The sequence below is a fragment of the Taudactylus pleione genome, unplaced genomic scaffold (assembly GCF_031769625.1).
Source record: "Taudactylus pleione unplaced genomic scaffold, aTauple2 ptg000897l, whole genome shotgun sequence".
In the NCBI taxonomy this organism is placed as follows: Eukaryota; Metazoa; Chordata; class Amphibia; order Anura; family Myobatrachidae; genus Taudactylus; species Taudactylus pleione.
In genome coordinates, this window is record NW_028285298.1 from 2,804,109 (window position 1) to 2,823,221 (window position 19,113).

The window sequence follows — 19,113 nt, forward strand, 5'->3', positions numbered from 1 at the left end:
TACTGTGTTTTGATGTTTCTGGCTATATTTTATACCTTGCTAAATGTTTGAGGTTAAAGTTGACATCACCCCCCTATGCCCCCACACTCACGTGATGTGTATTACTACTGAGACCTCGGACCATAATTTTTGTTCCGTGATCTCAGTCGCGGGTTTTCCATTATTGTCTATCTTATATATCTTGTTAATGTTTGTATTTTACTGTTTCTTTACCCCCTTTTTCTTTTTTCTACTTCCTCTCTTCCCCCCTAGGGTCTTTGATTGCTACTATTCCTCAGCCCCCCCTAATGTCTCTACCTACTAAGCTTTTAGTCTCCTCCATAAATGCCCGAGGACTAAACTCTCCCTAAAAACGAACTCAACTGTTACGTTCCCACTGGTTCAACCGGGTAGATGTAGCATTGGTTCAGGAAACTACGCTCATCTCCAGTCTCTGTGTGATAGGCATTATTCAACTGCCTTCTATAATAATAACCTTGATGGGAAATATAAAGGTGTCGCAAATCTTTTCTCACGAAAACTCCCCATTTCTGATGTAACCATACACAGATTTATTCTAGGTAGACTCCTCTTACATGCCACATATATAATCAGACATTCACATTCATCAATATGTATGCCCCCAACCAAGGCCAATATAACTTCCTTCGATCTGCCCTGGACATGTTTGATGGTATCATACTTTTGGGAGGTGATCTCAACTGGTCATTGGACCCCTCACTAGATATATCCATTAGTGCACCTAGATATCCTACCACTAAACACAAACAAATCAAGACATTGCTTCACAACTACCAGTTGGCAGACTCCTGGAGAACTTTATATCCCACAGGTCGCAACTATTCCTTTTACTCCCATCCACATAACACCTACCTATTCATCAGTCATAGACATCTCCACATGCTCTCTGAAGCTGACATTGGGCCAATAACCTGGTTGGATCATGCTCCAGTCTCCCTGACTTTGATTCTCCCACACTTTTGCTCTAAGCAATGGACATGGCGACTTAATGAGTCCCTTCTACAAGACGCACACTGTAAAGCTGAACTTGATTCCGCTATATTTTACTACATTACCCATAATGTCATCCCAGAAATTTCCCCAATTTCAGTTTGGGAAGCACATAAATGCATAATCCGAGGTAAACATTCAATTGGGCTCATATTTTAAAAAACAAAAATCTGCACAGATTGTGGCTCTCTTACCACAGATTAAGTCGCTGGAGGTGTCTCATAAGTGGACCATGTCCAAAGATGACTATCATTAGCTTTTGGAACCTCGAATACTCTTAGTAAATTACTTTCAGACAACATCCAAGCGTCTTTCAAAAAGTGTAGAAGTCGCTATTACCAATGGGGTAACAAGCCGGGAAGACTTTTGGCTAGAGCGCTGAGAGCCCAGCGAGCATCTGGATTCATGCACACACTTAAGGATAACTGGGGAACATCCCATGTTGAGACCTCCAAACTTGCATTTTATTTTCAACAATATTATTCTACCCTCTATAACCTACCTGATCTTAATCCTACCTCATCTAATCCCCTTACTTCACAAAATGTTCTAGACTATCTTGCCTCTATTTGCTTCCCTACTATCTCACCTTCAGATAAGCTTGCTTTGGAGAGTACATTTTCCATGTGAGAACTAGAGCTAGCTATAGCTTCCTCGCCTGCGGGTAAAAGCCCTGGGCCTGACTGCCTAACTGTAGGCTACTACAAGATGTTTCAAGATAAACTAGCCCCTATGATGTTAAATGCTTTCAACAATGTCTCGGTGGTATCTCAATTCTCTAAACAGTTCCTGGAGCCACACATCTCAGTCATCCCAAAAGCAGGTAAGGACCCCTCCCTGTGCTCGAGCTACAGACACATCTCGTTATTAAACGTGGACCTTAAATTATATGCCAAATTAATAGCCAATAGGCTAAATCCCCTTATTCCTCAGTTGATTCACAGTGACCGAGTTGGATTTGTTAAGGGTCGTGAGGCATGCGATAATACCACGAAAATCCTGAACCTGGTACATTTTGCTACTTCGCAATCAAAGATCCCAATTATCTTACTTTCCACCAATGCTGAAAAAACATTTGATAGAATCAGTTGGTCTTTTATGAGGTCTGTGCTTGTCCACATGGGATTGGGTCCTTTAGCCCTTCATAGGATCCTGTCCCTTTATTCCTCTCCTTCAGCGAGGGTGAGGATCAATGGTGAATTATCTGGATCTCTTTCCATACACAATGGCACGCGGCAAGGCTGCCCTCTTTCACCATTGATTTTCATCCTTTGCATGGAGAGCCAACCCCCATATTTTTGGGATTCTAGCAGGTGGGCAGGAGCACAAACTAGCCTTATTTGCTGATGACCTACTAGCTATTGTTTCACATCTGGTGACATCTTTGCCCCATTTAATGCATGAATTTGAACGTTTAGGACAGTTGTCCAACTTCAAGGTTAATTTCTCAAAATATTGGTCTTGAAATCTGTCCGCACACACATCTGTAATCTCAGGTCTACAGTCCACATTCCCTTTCCCTTGGCATCCTTCCTATATCACTTATCTAGGGGTTAAAATTACTAAAAACTTCTTGCAGCTTTTTGCCACCAATTTCTCCCCCCTCTTCCCCTCCATTCGAACGGATTACTCCCACTGGCACTTGAAACCTCTCTTGGTTGGGGAGAATTAATGTGGTAAAGATGAATACGCTTCCTAAATTGTTTTACCTCTTTCAGTCTCTACCCATTCAGATTACAGATTCTTGGTTTTGTTCACTAAATGTCTTAATACAGCAATTTATTTGGTCCAGGAATAAACCTTGGATTAAACGTAATCTTCTGTTTAGGACAAAACAATTGGGTGGTCTCCAAATTCCAGACATCAAATTATACTACCACACTATTCATCTTAATAGAATCCTTGAATGGGCCAGATATAGAGAGGTAAAGCAATGGGTCGCTCTCGAAGGGTGCTTCATGAAACTCCCCCCTGAAATTACACCATGGATACCTTCTATTCCTAAATTATACATCCCTCATCTGACAATCTCTCCTTCTCTCTCTATTTGGAAATCTTTAAGAAACCTACCCCACATTTCTTCACGCTGTGGCCCTCTTATTTCATTTCTGGCTAATCCTGACTTTCCCCCTGGTATTAATTTTACTAATTTCCCTAATTGTGTGCGGGAAGGCCTTTTTCGGACTGGCCAGCTGGTGACTACGTTAGGTGTTGAAGCATTTATTGAACTCCAGGAAAAGTGGTCAATACCTCGGTCCGACTTCTGGAAGCATCTACAGGTTCGCCACTTTTTGTCCTCCACGGGTAGACTGAAAATCTCTAGCAGAGATCTCACTGCATTTGAAAAACTTTGTATCTCACCAACTCATCCCTCCCACACAATTTCTGTGATTTACCAGATACTCCTGACTAACCCTTCCTCTTCTATACCTCCTTGGGCTAAAAAAAGGGAATTAGATTTGGGTATTTCCCTCACAGAGCAAGAGTGGCAAACTATATTTCTCAAGACACACTGTAGCTCGGCTTGCTCGAGTATCAAGGAAACCCACTATAAGGTTTTAATAAGATGGTATAGGCATCCTACTCTACTCCATGCCATGTTCCCAACAAAATCCAGCCCTTGCTGGAGATGCCTCAAAGCCCCAGGTTCATTGTGGCATATATGGTGGGATTGTCTCCGGTTATCTAAATTCTGGTCAGAGGTCATCTTCACCTCACAACAAATTTTAGGCACCCCTGTCCCTATTGATCCAGCATTCTGGCTACTTAATCACTCATATTCTTCATTGGCAGAAATCCTTGCTGCCCCATTTAAGTAATGCAGCAAGGGCCGTCATTCCAACTTTTTGGAATTCCTGTAACCCACCCACCCGTAAGGACTGGTTCCAGAGACTCGATTATTATATAGCAATGGAGGACCTTCTAATCCTTTCCACCAATAAACCTTCTACTTTCACTAATACCTGGTCCCCATGGCTAGAATACAAAACCTCGGTGGAGTATAAAAACTCCAACAGTCTCTATCCCATAATATATTTTGGCTTCCTTACATTTGGCTAAACTTACTCTTTTAATACAAAAAGACCCTCTCCTATCCCCCCTACTTGATAATCCCTCTATATATTTTTTCTTTTTTCTTTTATTTACCTATTGTTATTCAAGATAATTATTGTTTTTTATATAATTTCGTAAAACTGGTTTCCAATTTGTATACATTTTGAAACGTATATGTTGACGTTTTCATGCTTCTGTATATCTGTACGTTTTCTCTTTGGAACCTTGAATAAAAACAGATCGCACAAAAAAAAGTTTTACTAGGCACGGTGTGTGTGTTGTGTCTTTTTTTAACTATTGACAGTGGGGGTATGGGTGCCGGCCACCTGCTGGCACTTGTAGTTCCACAAGTTGCAAAGTGCAGGCATGCTGGCACCTGTAGTCCCACTGTAAAATACAATAGTTTACATCAATTTATCACATTATTACCCTCATACCCACAGTCCAGGGGTGCGGGCAAGAGCCCTGGGCTTCAGACCAAGCCTGGAGTTTTGGCAGGGCCGGCAACAGAAATCTTGGGGGCCCCAGCTTCTCACAATCACCCCAATCCCGCACATCCCTCCCCTGCATGTGTGATATGTGAAGCATGATACTGTAAACTGAATGATATACCGGCCTTTAAATAATGTAAAAATACACTATAACTTATCACACTGTCCCTCTGTCATGGACAATGCAGGCTGTAGTTCATGTCTTCCGTCTCTTGCAAGGTTCTCTTGATGACAGTGCTGTGGATGCCTCAGGGGCAGAAGGGATGGTATCTGCAGCCAGCCATCCTCAGTCATCAGCCCCTCATCACCTTCCTCAAATTCAGCCTCTCATCACCATCAGCTCAGAATCCCCCATCACCTTTCTCCATCCCCATCTTCAGTCCCCAGCCCCTATCACCTTCTGCCCTCAGCCCCCTATCATCTTCCTCCATCCCCACCCCCCATCACCTTCCTCTGCATCCAGCCCCTGTCACCTGCCCCCAGCCCCCATCACCTTCATCTGGCCCCAGCCACCTCCATCTTCATCTGCCCTATTCACCTTCATCCGTCCCCAGGCACCATCACCTTCTGCTCCTAGCCCCTGTCACCTTCTGCCCCCAGCACCTATAACCTTCATCTGCCCCTAGCCTCCTTCATCTCCTCTGCCCCCTTCACCTTGTTCTGTCCTCAGGCACCATCACCTTCTTCTGCCCCCAGCCCCCTTCTGCCCACAGCCCCTATAAACTTCATCTGCCCCCAGCCTCCTTCATCTCCTCTGCCCTTAAGGACTTACAGAAATAGTGTCCACTACTCTGAAACCTTACTATATTGCATCCCACTATCTGGATTTATCCTGCTGTTTTTGGACTTCATCTGCTCCATTCGGCTCCCGTTACTATTGGGCTTGCAATATACTCCACGGCACCTCCCAGCCATGGCTCTCTCTGTTCATTCAGTCTGACGCTGCACCATGAGCCTGGAGAGGGAAACACTGCAGCCGGGGGGCAGACAGCCACAGTGGTGACCTGGCTATCAGGAGCAGCGATCCCACTGCGGACCTGCTGATAGCTACATACCCGAGATACGGTTGGTGATATATCACTCATTTATTATTCACCATATTATTTGCCATTCATCGGAGCTCCATCTTATGGGAATCAATCTACACCGCTATATAGTGGTTTCAATCAAACATTGACCTGTGATTGACGTTTTACCCTGGATACTACAGGTTGAGTCTCCCATATCCAAAATGCTTGGGACCAGGGGTATTATGGATAACGGAATATTCCGTATTTTGGAATATTTGCATAAAATAATGAAATATCTTGGGAATGGGACCCACATTTAAACACAGAATGCATTTATGTGTTATATACATCTTATACACATAGCCTGAAGGTCATTTTATATTTATACTATATTTTTAATAATTTTGTGCATCAAAAAAAGTGTGCATAAATACATGAAATTCATTTATGTTTCATATACACCTTATAAACACAGCCTGAAGGTTATGTTATACACTATTTTTAATAATTTGTGCTTTAAACAAAGTTTGTGTACATTAAACCATCAGAAAACAAAGGTTTCACTTTCTCAGTCATGCTAAAAATATTCCGTATTTCGGAATATTGCGTATATCGGAATATTTGGATGTGGGAGACTCAACCTGTATTTATCACCAGCATTCTCTGGAGTGAGACATTTTCTCATCGAGTAGATACTGTTACAACTTTGTATCTCTACCCACCTGCATTACTTGTGGATGTTCAGTACACATTACTCCTGATTTAGACAATAGCCTTTACAGATTGCTATTACATGTTTTGTGCAATTGTCACCTATTTTATATCTTTAGTATACTTACCTACATTAAATACAATATTTTTAAAATTTTTATGATTATCAGTGTCATTTTGTGTATACAGCGCCTTTCCACCTATCTATTTGCTTTCCGGCACTTTTTGTGCTGTTTGGGAGTGGTGGCTTTACTCCCAGGTGGTGAGCAGCTATTTGCACAACTGGATATTTGCCTATTTGTCTGTTGAGGTATACTTCTTTCTGGCACTTGGTTTTTTCTCCCTTTTGTTCCTTCATCTCCTCTGCCTCCTTCACCTTTCTCCGTCCACACCATCACCTTCTTCTGCCCCCAGCCCCTGTCACCTTCATTTGCCCAAGGCCTCCTTCATCTCCTCTGCCCCTTCAGCTTTCTCTGCTTCCAGCCCTTGATACCTTCTGCCTCAGCCCCCATCATGTTCCTCTGCCCCCAGCCTCCTTCACTATCCTGTGTCCAGCCCATCACCTTCTGCACCAGCCCCTGTCACCTATCTCTGCTCCCTTCACCCTCTTCCAGCCCCAGCCCCATCCCTGACGGCAGCCTCAACTCCACTACTTACTACTTCAGCTACGTGCCTACACTACTGCAGCAGCTCAGCCTGCCTGACGGCTGCCTGGGCTGGGAACATGTGCAGCGATGTGACCTATGATGTCACGTCCCCGCGTTGCAGGGTTAAAGGTCATGCCTGGCCCAGGCTGCAGCTGAGCCACCTGGAATCGCCCAGCGATGCCCAGGCCAGGCTACAGGAGGGCTGGGGCTGGGCGGTTATATGTCCCGGCAGCTGAGACTGGAACAGTAAGTCCACCTCCCTGTTTTGTGCCCATTTGTACCTCGGGGCCCCTCTGGACCTCGGGGCCCAGTACTGTTGTCCCCTTAGTCCCCCGCTTTCACCGGGCCTGGGTTTGGTAGGTGACCCCTTCTTGGGGGGTCCCCACCTCCCCTGAGATCCCTGGCTTGTCCTGACCGGCTTGGGCTGATAATGCTTTGGCCAAGGAGTCCCGGTGAAAGGGTCTCCAGGCTGTGGCATTACAGCCCGGTCGGTCTAGGTTCAGAGCTGGTTTTAAATATAGGGGGAAGCCTACACATTTTTTTCCCCCCTGTATTTAAAACCAGGACTGGCCCTGCAGCCTGGTGTGGTTCTTAAATTACGGTGGAACCCTACTCATTTTGTTTCTCATAATTTAAGGAACCAGGACTGGCTGGCAAGTCTGCGGCTGGTTATGCTTTTGGGGGGACCCTATGTGGTTTTTAAAAAAAAAAAATGAACCCTAACAACACACTTTCCATTAAGATTTGTGTATGTTTGATGGTAACTCGAAGCTGTGGAGGTGGTGCATTGGAAATTTCTACTGACTCCCCGATTTGACAGAAAAATTGCCGAATTAAGCAAAACAAATAATGGTAAATTCCCGATTTAGGCAGAAATGAATGAAAACTACTTCCAATTTGAGCCGATGGTGAATTCATTTCTAGCGCAAAAAAAGGCCAAATTTGCTGCATTAAACTACCTAATTTCAACCCCAAAAGATGAACAAATTCTCCGAGCTTAATGATAGTAAATTCCCAATTTGAAAAAAAGTGATATTTTCACCCGGGACCAACACGATTCTTAGTAAATTTACCCCTAAATGTGCAATATTTAATTTGTATTTATTTATACAAAAATGTTGGTATATACATATTACTATAAGTTTTTCTATTTTTCCATTGGATCTTTAGAGTGCAGACTCTTTAGTTGTAAACTGCATAACTGTATCATCACATAAATATGGTTTAGTAGTGTCGGCATTTACAGCTTAATGTACAAATGGAATTATCCCTTCCTATAGTGCAGGGAGCCACCACCAATAACCTTTCATAAAAATTATTAATGCAGAGGTCACATATTACTAATACATTGTGTTACACTTTACATGATAAGGGGCCGCGAAAGTACATAACAGACAAAGTTACATTGCTGTGGTTTTAAGAGCTTTAATGCATCCGAATACTTGAATAAGTTTGAGGATAGATAAGCACCCTGTTTGATATGTAATTTTGTTAGGTAAGTTAAGGGTTAAAAGCTGGAGGGGGATGTGGTTAGTATACGTCACTTGAGAGGTATAAGCCTATGGTAGGATTTAAGGGAGGGCTTAGAGGTTCCATATAAATAGCCTGGTGAGGGGAGCCATCTTCCTCTTTCCAGTTTATTTCAACCAGGCTGGCTAAGTGACATATGTATTGTATTTTATATGTCTGTCTTTCTCTTCTTCTTTCACATTTCACACCCCATTTATTTCCCCTGGTCTATCACCCTCTCTGTCTCCTGTTAATTTTATCTTTTACTACCTTCCTATTTCTAATTTCCCCCCTGTCCTTTCCTTTCTGCACATGTTCCATACTTTTCCTCCCCCTTCCCCTGCTTGTGTTTCCATATAGTCCCTGTTACCTGCCAGTGCCCTCCCTCCCTGTCATTTCCAGATACACAGGCCCCGTGTCCCCCCCCCGCCCCTGGCTGCCAGGCCTCTCACCTCCGTGGCTGCTTCCCCAGCCAGGCGAGGGGCATGGTCCGCTCAGGCGCAAGGCTCCACCTGCCTGCACTCCCGCTGCCGGCTCTCGATTGCCGCCCCCCCACATCGACCACCCCTTCCCCGCGGCCGCCTGCTCTCAAGCAGCAGCAATATTAGCTAGACGGCCCCCACTCCCCGTCTCCCCTCACGCTAAGCGCGGCCACCCCGCTCCCTGCACCGGTGGCTAGCTCCACCCACAGGGTTGCGGCGGCCATCTTGTGCAGCCAGGCGCCGCATGGTGCTCTGCTGCACCCCTCCGACCCCCCCATGCCCCCACTACTTAAGAACAGGGGGACACCTCCCTGCACAGCCCCCCCCCTGCTCTGCCAGCACCAGAGACCCCCTTGGTGCGGTGTCCCCTAGCGCGCCACCCACCAACTTGTCCCCTTTCCCCCCCCGCACCCTGGGGTGGGGGTTACACCCCCCCTTGCATTTAGGGGCGGCTGGTGCACAGCACAATAATCCTGCCCCATTCAAGCCTACAATGACGCTCCGCCGGGCTGCCCCCCCCCCTTATTTCCCTGCCACCGGGATGCTGCACATAAGCCCAATGCATTTTTCAGCCCCTTATCATCCGCCCCGTTTATGCACTGCCAGCCACTGCCCCCCACTCTCCTCCAGTTCGCCCCCCTCCACTGCTAACGCGGCCCCCCCCTTTTTTCCCAGGGATTGGCGCCTCACTACAAGGCGCAATAGCTATGCCCATCCAGCCGCATGCTACTACAGCTGTTTTCCTGAACCCATACATGTTTCCACACCCTCCTCACACCCCTCCCCCCCAAAACCTGATCCCGTACCCCCGCTGGCTACAGCATCTCCTGCTCTTTCTTCTGCGGAGGGACTTTGTTGCGTGGGTTTCACCGGATATTTTTTCGAGCCCCCAGGTCACAGTTTTTTGAGCGTCTAGGACCATTGTAGAAGTCCAGCGGACAGATGGTGCTGATGTAGAATCAAGTCGTGGTGGGCGCACCGCGCAATGAGGGACTGTTGGCGAACACAAAGGAGCCAGTGGCTGGGCCTTCCACGTCAGGATCAAGTGAGCATGGTGTTAACCCATTTGCGCAGCACACATTCCCCTTCCACTGATGATTCTAGCGATTCTTCCAGTTCATTTGTAAATCCGCGCAAGCTTAGGCGTTACTTAGTGCAAATTTAATGGGTAGCAAGGGTGCCCTTAGAGATTTAACACAGTGTCAGCAATTGAGGTACCGGATGAAGCGCGGGTTATGGTTCACTGAGCGAATACAGCTATCCTTAAAGATTTAAAGTTTTAAAGTAGGGAGCGGTTAGTGAAGAGTAAATTTGTGGATATGTTTGTGATTACGGCTGACGCACGTAGGTTTAGTTCAGGCTAAGTCAGCAGGAGTAATGGCGGGGGCCTTCGGGTATGTTATGTTTTTTGCGGCGTGCTACCTTGAGTCCAGACACAACAGGAGGGACAGGCAGTGTTTTCAATTAGGTTTCAAGGATGTTGAGGTTTGGCTTGCTCAACCAACTGCCTAGCTTGCCTGCGGAATCCTCGGTTGGTCGGAAGCAGCCCTTTCTGGCCTGCCCAGATCTGTGGGCATCAGCCGCTGGTAGTGCTACGCGTGTAATAACACGCAGGGTCATATGGGGCAGGCTGTGGATACAGTCATATCTGCATGCTCTGTGGGAGCATTCATCCAGCCAAGGTGTGCGCGTTGGTCTGCCGCACAGGGTCAAGGAGAATATTGCAGCAGCAGCGCAGAGGTGTTCAGAAAAGCACCGTCATTGATTAATTTGGGGGGTTTTGGTGTGGGTTTGCATTTATCTTTGACACAGGAATATCCGTGCTTTCTGAGAGGTATCTGAAAGCGGAAGTCGGGTGGGGGCCCATGCGTGGCCCCTTTTGCTCCACCCACTTTTGGTAGGGTTTAGGTGCACCGCCTTCAAGGGGGTGTCGTAGAAGGAATTGGGTAAATTGGGGTTGTTACAGAGTCTCTTACATAAATGGAAAGGTTCGGCAATCACACAAAATATCTGTCAGATCACTGCGCCGTTTAACAAACGGGGGGAGGGCTCTACTAGCTAAGGCAGATATCGCATCTGCTTTTTGACTGCTGCCCATTTCACCCCGAGTCCTTTAAATATTTGGGGTTTGGAGTTGCAGGGCTCAATTACGTTACACAGAGGGAAAGCCCTTATGGCCTTGTGGCTAAGATGACTGTTTTTACATGCCGGCCGATTGGCTTTTTCATTTCGTGTACTTTAGTTGAAGGTTTTAGTTACTTTTTGCAGTAGTTGTCCATGCGGATATTGGGACATACTGTTGTGTCCCGCTACCTGGATGTTTTCATGTTATGGGGTTAGTAGATACCAGAGTGCCAGTATTCAATTAATTTCCTTAGTTTAGTCGTTATGGGAGCCCCGATGGCTCGTGACAGGTAAGAAGGTTCAGTTATGTGCATTATCTTATTTGCGGATAGAAATCGATACCTTGATAGTATTATGCCGCTTGCCTAGGGCGAAGGCGTGGCGTTTTGGGGAGTTGCTAGTAGCATTTCATTTTGGCAAAAAAAAGTTTCGCTAGTACAGTTGCAGTCGCTATTGGGCCCCCTCAGTTTGGCATTTAGAGTCATACATAGGGGTCGTTTTTTCAGTAGACGGCTAGAAGGAGCCACAGCAGGGGTTAGGAAGCCTCGTCACCTCATATGTGTCCCTCTGGAGCGGAGTGGACATGCTGCGCATTTGTTTGTTTTTTATGCGCAAATTCAACGGAGTACAGTTCTGCACACGTCACCCGTAGCCAAGTCCGAACTTAGACCGTTACGTATGCATCCTGTTCATTAAGTGGTGCATTTGAAGGGGAGTGTGGCAGGGAGCCTTGGCCGGTTTCCTGTGGGGTTCAGGGCCTAGACAGGAACATCCTTATTCTTGAGAATTTTTCAATTGTAGTGGCGGTCGAACTGCGGTCCAGCAAGCCTTGCATTAGGCAAATCCTGTTTGGTGATAACTTAGGTGTGGTATAAGAAGGCTCTAATCTAGGACGGACTTGGATCCGGCCTCGCAGTGGTTAGGCATCTATGTGTTTAAGGAATATTGAGTTTAGGGCATGGCATGTTTCGGGCGTTGCTACCAAGATAGTGGACATCTTATATCGTTCAGTAGGACATGTTTCATTCGCTCGCGCCTCCTGCTAATTTACATGGTTTCTCCTTCCCCTTCCATGCCTGGCGGATCGTCACGCCGGCATCCAGGGACTAGCACGGAAGTCATGGGCACCAAGTACTTTAAGACCTACACGCTAGTTTTGTGCGATTGGCAAGGTGTTTAGCTTCCAAGAGCGGGCGGTTTCAGATGGTTAATGATTGTATGGCAGAGTTTGTCTGTAGCTGCTATGACAGGGGTCGTTCCAAGGCGGCTTGTCTCCAGTGTTACCCAGTATAATTTTCCAAGTTGCACGTTTGGCGGATCCTGACAAATTATTTGTATCAAACAAGGCATTTAATAGGGTGGGCAAGAGAGTATTAACAAAGGTATTTAATAGGGTGGGCAAGGCAGTGTCCTAACAAAGGCGTTGCGCGGAGCCCCATCAACGCAGCCCTATTACAGGATTTGATTGGGCCAGTAAAGGAGTGGCTTCGGTCAAGTGCTAGGCGCCTTCCCCCCCCCCCCCCTTTTTGATTAGCATTTTCATTAGCTTACTTTAGGGCTTTTAGAATGGGTGAGCTAGTTGCTGCTACTAAGATTTCTGCGCTATCAGGTTTAATGTTAAAATAAGGTGGTTATCAAACCGGTATTGAGCTTGTGCTGAATAGATGGGTCTAAGACAGATTAACTGGCAGGGAGCGAAGGATTTCTATTCAGATGCATGCAGATCCAGTGATTTGGCCAGTTGCTCTTTGGGGTACTTTAATAGGGTTTGCCCTCCAGGTGGCGGGCAGTGGTTATCCATGTTAATCTAACTCCCTTTTGTCCAGGTCGTACTTTACGAGGGTGTTTCAGATTTATATTATAGCTAGGGCAGTGGAAGTCGTATTTGAAACAAGTAGCATTAAGTAGTTGCGCTCCTTGCGAGTTTGTTGGGAAACCCAGGGGCCTTATGCCTACTGCCGCTAGGGATTCTGAAAGGATTTTCAGCTTTTGCCCTCAAGGAGGTTTTGCTGTTTTTCATCTTCAGATGGGTCACCCAACTATTTGTTTCCCTTTCCTTGTGGTTAGATTATTGTTGTTATTATACATAGCAATTTCTGTTTGTATTAAATACCAATATCTGTCTGTATAAATGCCAATTCTGTCTAGGTGAACTTTCGGACAGGGTTGTCCGTGAGTGCTAACTGTCGGGTGTGGGAAAATTCCTTTATTTACTGGGCTAGCCAGCACCCTTTGGAGTTACATGCCCAATTTTGGTTGTGAGTGCGTAAGTGGCATTGCTTAGGATTACGAGAAATGCACTGTAAGTGTCTGCTAGATGCCCCATGGGCAGCAGAGGAAAAGTTTGGGGCCAGACTTGGGAGGCAATGATTTGGTCGCGTTCGTGGGTATTGAACAGATATGGCCATTGCACGCTTGTCATTTAGCGTTTGGTGGACGCGTCATACAATACCCAAGTTTATGTCACGGGGCAGAGAGCTTGCATAGGCCCGACGGGGTACATCTCACGAGCGCGCGGCTAGAGCGGTTGACCGATGACCTCTGCAGTTTTCAATTTCATTAAGAAGGTCACAGTTTTGGTGGCGGGCCTGGTTCTGCGAACCGGGCTTTGGCGGGAAGCAGTGCTCATGGGCGGCCTATTATTAGCGCTGGAGTGCCTGTGGTAGCATTCTTCCTTTGAGAGCGGCCAGTTTGTCACCGCCTAAAGGGGGGACATGGTCATTGTTCCAAGGGAGGGACCAATGCTGTGCCAATTAGGGAAGGATGGTACTGCCCCAGGTCAGTCTGTGCAGGGCGGGGATCCGCCCCTTTTTATTTGTATTGATATCCACTGGGCTGTGGCCTTGGAGCACTGCTTTCTTCTTGCCACCTATTCTAGAATTTCAATTTGATCAATAAATTCTGGCTGTGACCTCTTTGAATTCCATACATGTGTCAGTGTGTTTATTTCTAGGTTTAGGATTAAGTTAAGTTAACAAAAGGGAATAATAAAACAAATGGGTGACTTAATGCATCCGAATACTTGAATAAGTTTGAGGATAGATAAGCACCCTGTTTGATATGTAATTTTGTTAGGTAAGTTAAGGGTTAAAAGCTGGAGGGGGATGTGGTTAGTATTCGTCACTTGAGGAGTATAAGCCTATGGTAGGATTTAAGGGAGGGCTTAGAGGTTCTATATAAATAGCCTGGTGAGGGGAGCCATCTTCCTCTTTCCAGTTTATTTCAACCCCACCCACCCGTGCAAGATGGTTTGTGTAAATTTTTCTGTTGTTGGTTTGTGCATTTGTCTGTGTTTGCTTCCAACAGGTAGAGGTGCAGCCTGGCGGGAAGCAGTGCCTATGGGCGGCCTATTATTAGCACAGGAGTGCCTGTGGTAGCATTCTTCCTTTGAGAGCGGCCAGTTTGTCACCGCCTAAAGGGGGGACATGGTCATTGTTCCAAGGGAGGGACCAATGCTGTGCCAATTAGGGAAGGATGGTACTGCCCCAGGTCAGTCTGTGCAGGGCGGGGATCCGCCCCTTTTTATTTGTATTGATATCCACTGGGCTGTGGCCTCGGAGCACTGCTTTCTTCTTGCCACCTATTCTAGAATTTCAATTTGATCAATAAATTCTGGCTGTGACCTCTTTGAATTCCATACATGTGTCAGTGTGTTTATTTCTAGGTTTAGGATTAAGTTAAGTTAACAAAAGGGAATAATAAAACAAATGGGTGACTTAATTAAATCACTGGTTAAATCTTACAATGAGGACAAAAATATACTGACAATTAATAAGCATAAATGTAATTTAATAATGCCAAATACAATCATAAACTATTTATACCGTGTATCATGGCGTGGGGTCCTTATATCTGAGTCACAGGACAAGTTTCACCCCTTATCTACAGTTTAGTTTTCTAAACTTTTCTCAGGATTGTGGTCGAATTTTCATTTCTGAAACTTTGTACGAATAATTTAGCCCTCGGCCGGAGCTCCAGATAATTCCCTGGCTATTGCTGCTGTTATTGCCCCTCAGGTAGGGGCCATTTAGGTGAGACCAATAACAGGATTTATACCACCACGCTCCTTTGTAATATTCGGCACAGTTAGTTGTGGATTCATCATTGTCTCGGTCTTTGGTGGAAAATTGGGAATTTTTGTGCTGGGAAAGTGAGTCACCTGGAACAGACAGGAGACATAATGACGTTCCAAATATTACTGCTCAAACAGAGTATAAAGTACCCCCTTATCAACTGCCTGGACATCCAGATAAAGAACAATAAATAAGTTTTGTATTGCTAATTATTATATATATATTTCTTGGCTGCTGCAGTCTCCAGAATACAGTAAGGTTACAGCTCAGTAAGGGTCCTTTAATCTTGGCACTGGAAACCTTTGTTGAGTACGGTAGAAGTTTAAGGTACTACTAATCCCTGGCCAATAAGGTGCGGCCTTCACAGCGTCAGTCTCACTGATACACAGAGGCCTGCGTCTGTGTGTGTTCCTCTCATCATAGCAGCATCATTAGATGTAATTAATCAGTGTCATTTTATTTTCCATGGTACATTAAAATTATGCATGGAAATGAGTCGCACATAACTGTAAGTAAAGTAAGAACGACATTGTGCCTGGTCTCAGTAACATAGAAATAACAGGAGCTTTGATAAGTTGATGCAATATCTTCACTACACAATTCCCAAATATCAAATACTTAGCAGCAGTTAGGACAGAGATACATTTAGAAATGTATTAGACTCCAATGCATTAGATATATACTTGCCAACTCTCCCTGATTATCAGGGAGACTCCCTGAAATAGCAGCAATCTCCCTGACTCCCTGAAGAGTCTAGTAATCTCCCTGATTGCACTTTACCCCTATTATGTAACTATTATATACCTGGGGAAAACAAGGGAAATCAGAGATATATACATTCAATGGTGTAATCAGTACCATTTCCCTACATTGGTTATAAGGCACAATGATCCCTATGGCTACATGCATTTTCATATAAGGTTTATCTTGGTCACTTATATGGAACCCCTTGTAAAACAATAAAGTCATGGCCAACATTTTTGAGAATGACACTAGTATTGGTTTTCACAAAGTCTGCTGCTTCAGTTTTTATGATGGCAATTTGCATATACTCCAGAATGTCATGAATAGCGATTAGATGAATTGCAATTAATTGCAAAGTCCCTCATTGCCATGCCAATGAACTTAATCCCAAAAATAAAATTTCCACTGCATTTCAGCCCTGCCACAAAAGGACCAGCTGACATGTCAGTGAGTCTCTCGTTAACACAGGTGAGAGTGTTGACGAGGACAAGGCTGGAGATCACTCTGTCATGCTGATTGAGTTAGAATAACAAACTGGATGCTTTAAATTCAGGGTGGAACTTGAAATCATTGTTCTTACTCTATTAACCATGGTTACCTGTAAGGAAACACGTGCAGTCATCATTGCTTTGCACAAAAAGGGCTTCACAGGCAAGGATATTGCTGATAGCAAGATTGCACCTAAATCAACCATTTATCGGATCATCAAGAACTTCAAGGAGAGAGATTCAATAGTTGTGAAGAAGGCTTCAGGGTGCCCAAGAACATCCAGCAAGCGTCTCCTAAAGTTGACTGAGCTGTGGGATCGGGGCACCACCAATGCAGAGCTTGCTCAGGAATGTTAGCAGGCAGGTGTGAGTGCATCTTCACGCACAGTGAGGCGAAGACTTTTGGAGGATGGCCTGGTGTCAAGAAGGGCAGCAAAGAAGCCACCTCTCTCCAGGAAAAACATCAGGGACAGACTGATTTTCTGCAAAAGGTACAGGGATTGGACTGCTGAGGACAGGGGTAAAGTTATTTTCTCTGATGAATCCCCTTTCAGGTTGTTTGGGGCATCTGGAAAAATGCTTGTCCGTAGAAGGAAAGGTGAGCGCCACCATCAGTCCTGTGTCATGCCAACAGTAAAGCATCCTGAGACCATTCATGTGTGGGGTTGCTTCTCAGCCAAGGGAGTGGGCTCACTCACAATTTTGCCTAAGAACACAGCCATGAATAAAGAATGGTACCAAAACATCCTCCAAGAGCAACTTCTCCCAACCAGCCAAGAACAGTTTGGTGACGAACAATGCCTTTTCCAGAATGGCTCGGGGAGCAAAACATCGAAATTTTGGGTCCTTGGCCAGGAAACTCCCCAGTACCGTTTGAGGGTTGTGACGGGGGGTGGTCGGGGAATGCAGGTGTATACCAGTGCATTTCAACAGCTTACATAAATTATCCACTGCGTGGCCACACGCAGCCTGAGGTCTCATAGCGTGCGTGGCTGTCAGCAATTTCTGAGTAAGGTCAGGGATTATTTTGCTATATTCCTAAAGTATACGGATGTGAGTAAAGGGAAGTGGGCGTCCTTATGCCTGGCTGCGGTCGCATATCACCGCTGATATTAGCAACTGCATTGCTTGCGTATTAGCAGAATAGCGATCTTTGCTGAATCAGACCCTGAGATAAGAACATCTGACATCACTCAAAACAAGGTAACTATTGGTTGAGACCATTTACACAACAATACATAAGATACTTAGGGCTGGATGTACCAAAGGTAGAAATGAGGCCAAAACTCCAAAAATGCAATTCCCCTTATGTACCAAGCTCCAGAATGTATATTGGACCCGGTGGGCAATGCCATCTTTCATCTGTTTGTAATCATACAAATACGCAGCCTCCATCGCTGATCATTCGATTATCCAGCATCTGTATAACCCTATAACAGGTATGCAGTCGGGAAACCGGCTGACGTTATCCCGACAGCCGGCTTACCGATTGCTTTATCCCGTCATGGGATAAATGACCGGCGTCTATATCTAGACGCCTGTCATTTTCCCGACGCCGGGAGACAGGCGCCCGGCATCCTGATCGAGCTGATGCCGGGCGCCGCGAACGGACAGCCGCAGAGGGGAGGGTTAGGTTTAGGGCTCCCGGGGGGGACTTCGGGTTAGACACCCCCCCGGGAGGGTTAGGCGAGGGGGAGGGAGGGTTAGGGTTAGGCACCCCCCCGGAGGACTTAGGTTTAGGCAGCGGGGAAGGGGGGGTTACGGTTAGGCACTTAGAGGGGGGGATTAGGGTTAGGCACTTAGGGGGGAGGTTAGGGTTAGGCACCATAAAGGAGGGTTAGGGTTAGGGGGGTAGGTTAGGTTAGTTTTTACTTATCTTTAGGACGATCAGGATTTCCAGCACTGTCGGGCTTCCGCTGCCGAGCTCTGCTGATCTGTCGGGCTGCCGCTGCATGTCCGGCAGTATTTCATACTGATTCCCTATAACATACATGCCTACTCTCCCGATTTGGCCGGGAACCTCCTGAAAATCGTGTGCCACTCCTGGCCCCCCAGAAATGTATGCAGGCCTCCCGACCCCTCCAGTCCCCTCGGCAATGTAGCTCCAAAACCCCGCAGCGGCTGATGATGCGATTCGTGTTGAATTGCACCATCATGACCCCGCCCCCTGCATCGCAATGCCACAAATATCGGCATTGAGTAGCGGGGACGAAGCCTAAATGATGCGATCGCGTGGCTCCGTCCCCAGTCCTGCCCCTAAACGGCTTGTAATGTATTCAGCCACGCCCCTCTATGTCGGCCCCGCCCTCCTGCTATGCTGACCTGGCTGCTCCCTCCTGGAGGAAGCAGCCAGGATGTAGGCAAGTATGCCCTATAGCCATGCAGAATGGCCGTCTGAACTGAGATTTGGGAACCACTCTATCTGTGTACGGGATTGCAGGCGCAGGCTACAACGCCCCAAAAATGGCAGGGATACATCTAGGTATCTTGCCACCATTACGAGCGGCATCACAAAGGTACCTTGGTGTATTCGCAGTGTGACCGCGGCACATGCGCAGTCTACCAATAATCGCTCAACAGAAAATATATTGGAATAGCGTACATCTGTGAATCAGGCCCAGCGATAGATAGATTGATGGTATGCAGTCGGGAAGCCGACAGACCTAATCCCGACAGCCGGCTTCCCGACTGCTTAATCCCAGCGAGGGTTAAATGACAGGCGTCTAAATCTAGACGCCTGTCATTTTACCGACACCAGGAGACCGGCTG

At 46.2% G+C, this 19,113-nt stretch overlaps 1 protein-coding gene across 3 annotated transcripts in view; it reads right to left on the bottom strand.

Annotated features, from left to right (window-relative positions):
• Nucleotides 1–14,947: 14,947 nt before the first annotated feature.
• Nucleotides 14,948–19,113, bottom strand: part of LOC148474081 (ficolin-1-B-like) — a 36,539-nt gene continuing 32,373 nt past the window's right edge. For all 3 annotated transcript variants that reach the window (XM_088459180.1, XM_088459179.1, XM_088459178.1), the window contains one exon: nt 14,948–15,198. In XM_088459180.1, coding sequence (XP_088315306.1) covers nt 14,948–15,198 — 251 coding nt within the window. The remainder of the gene's footprint in view (nt 15,199–19,113) is intronic.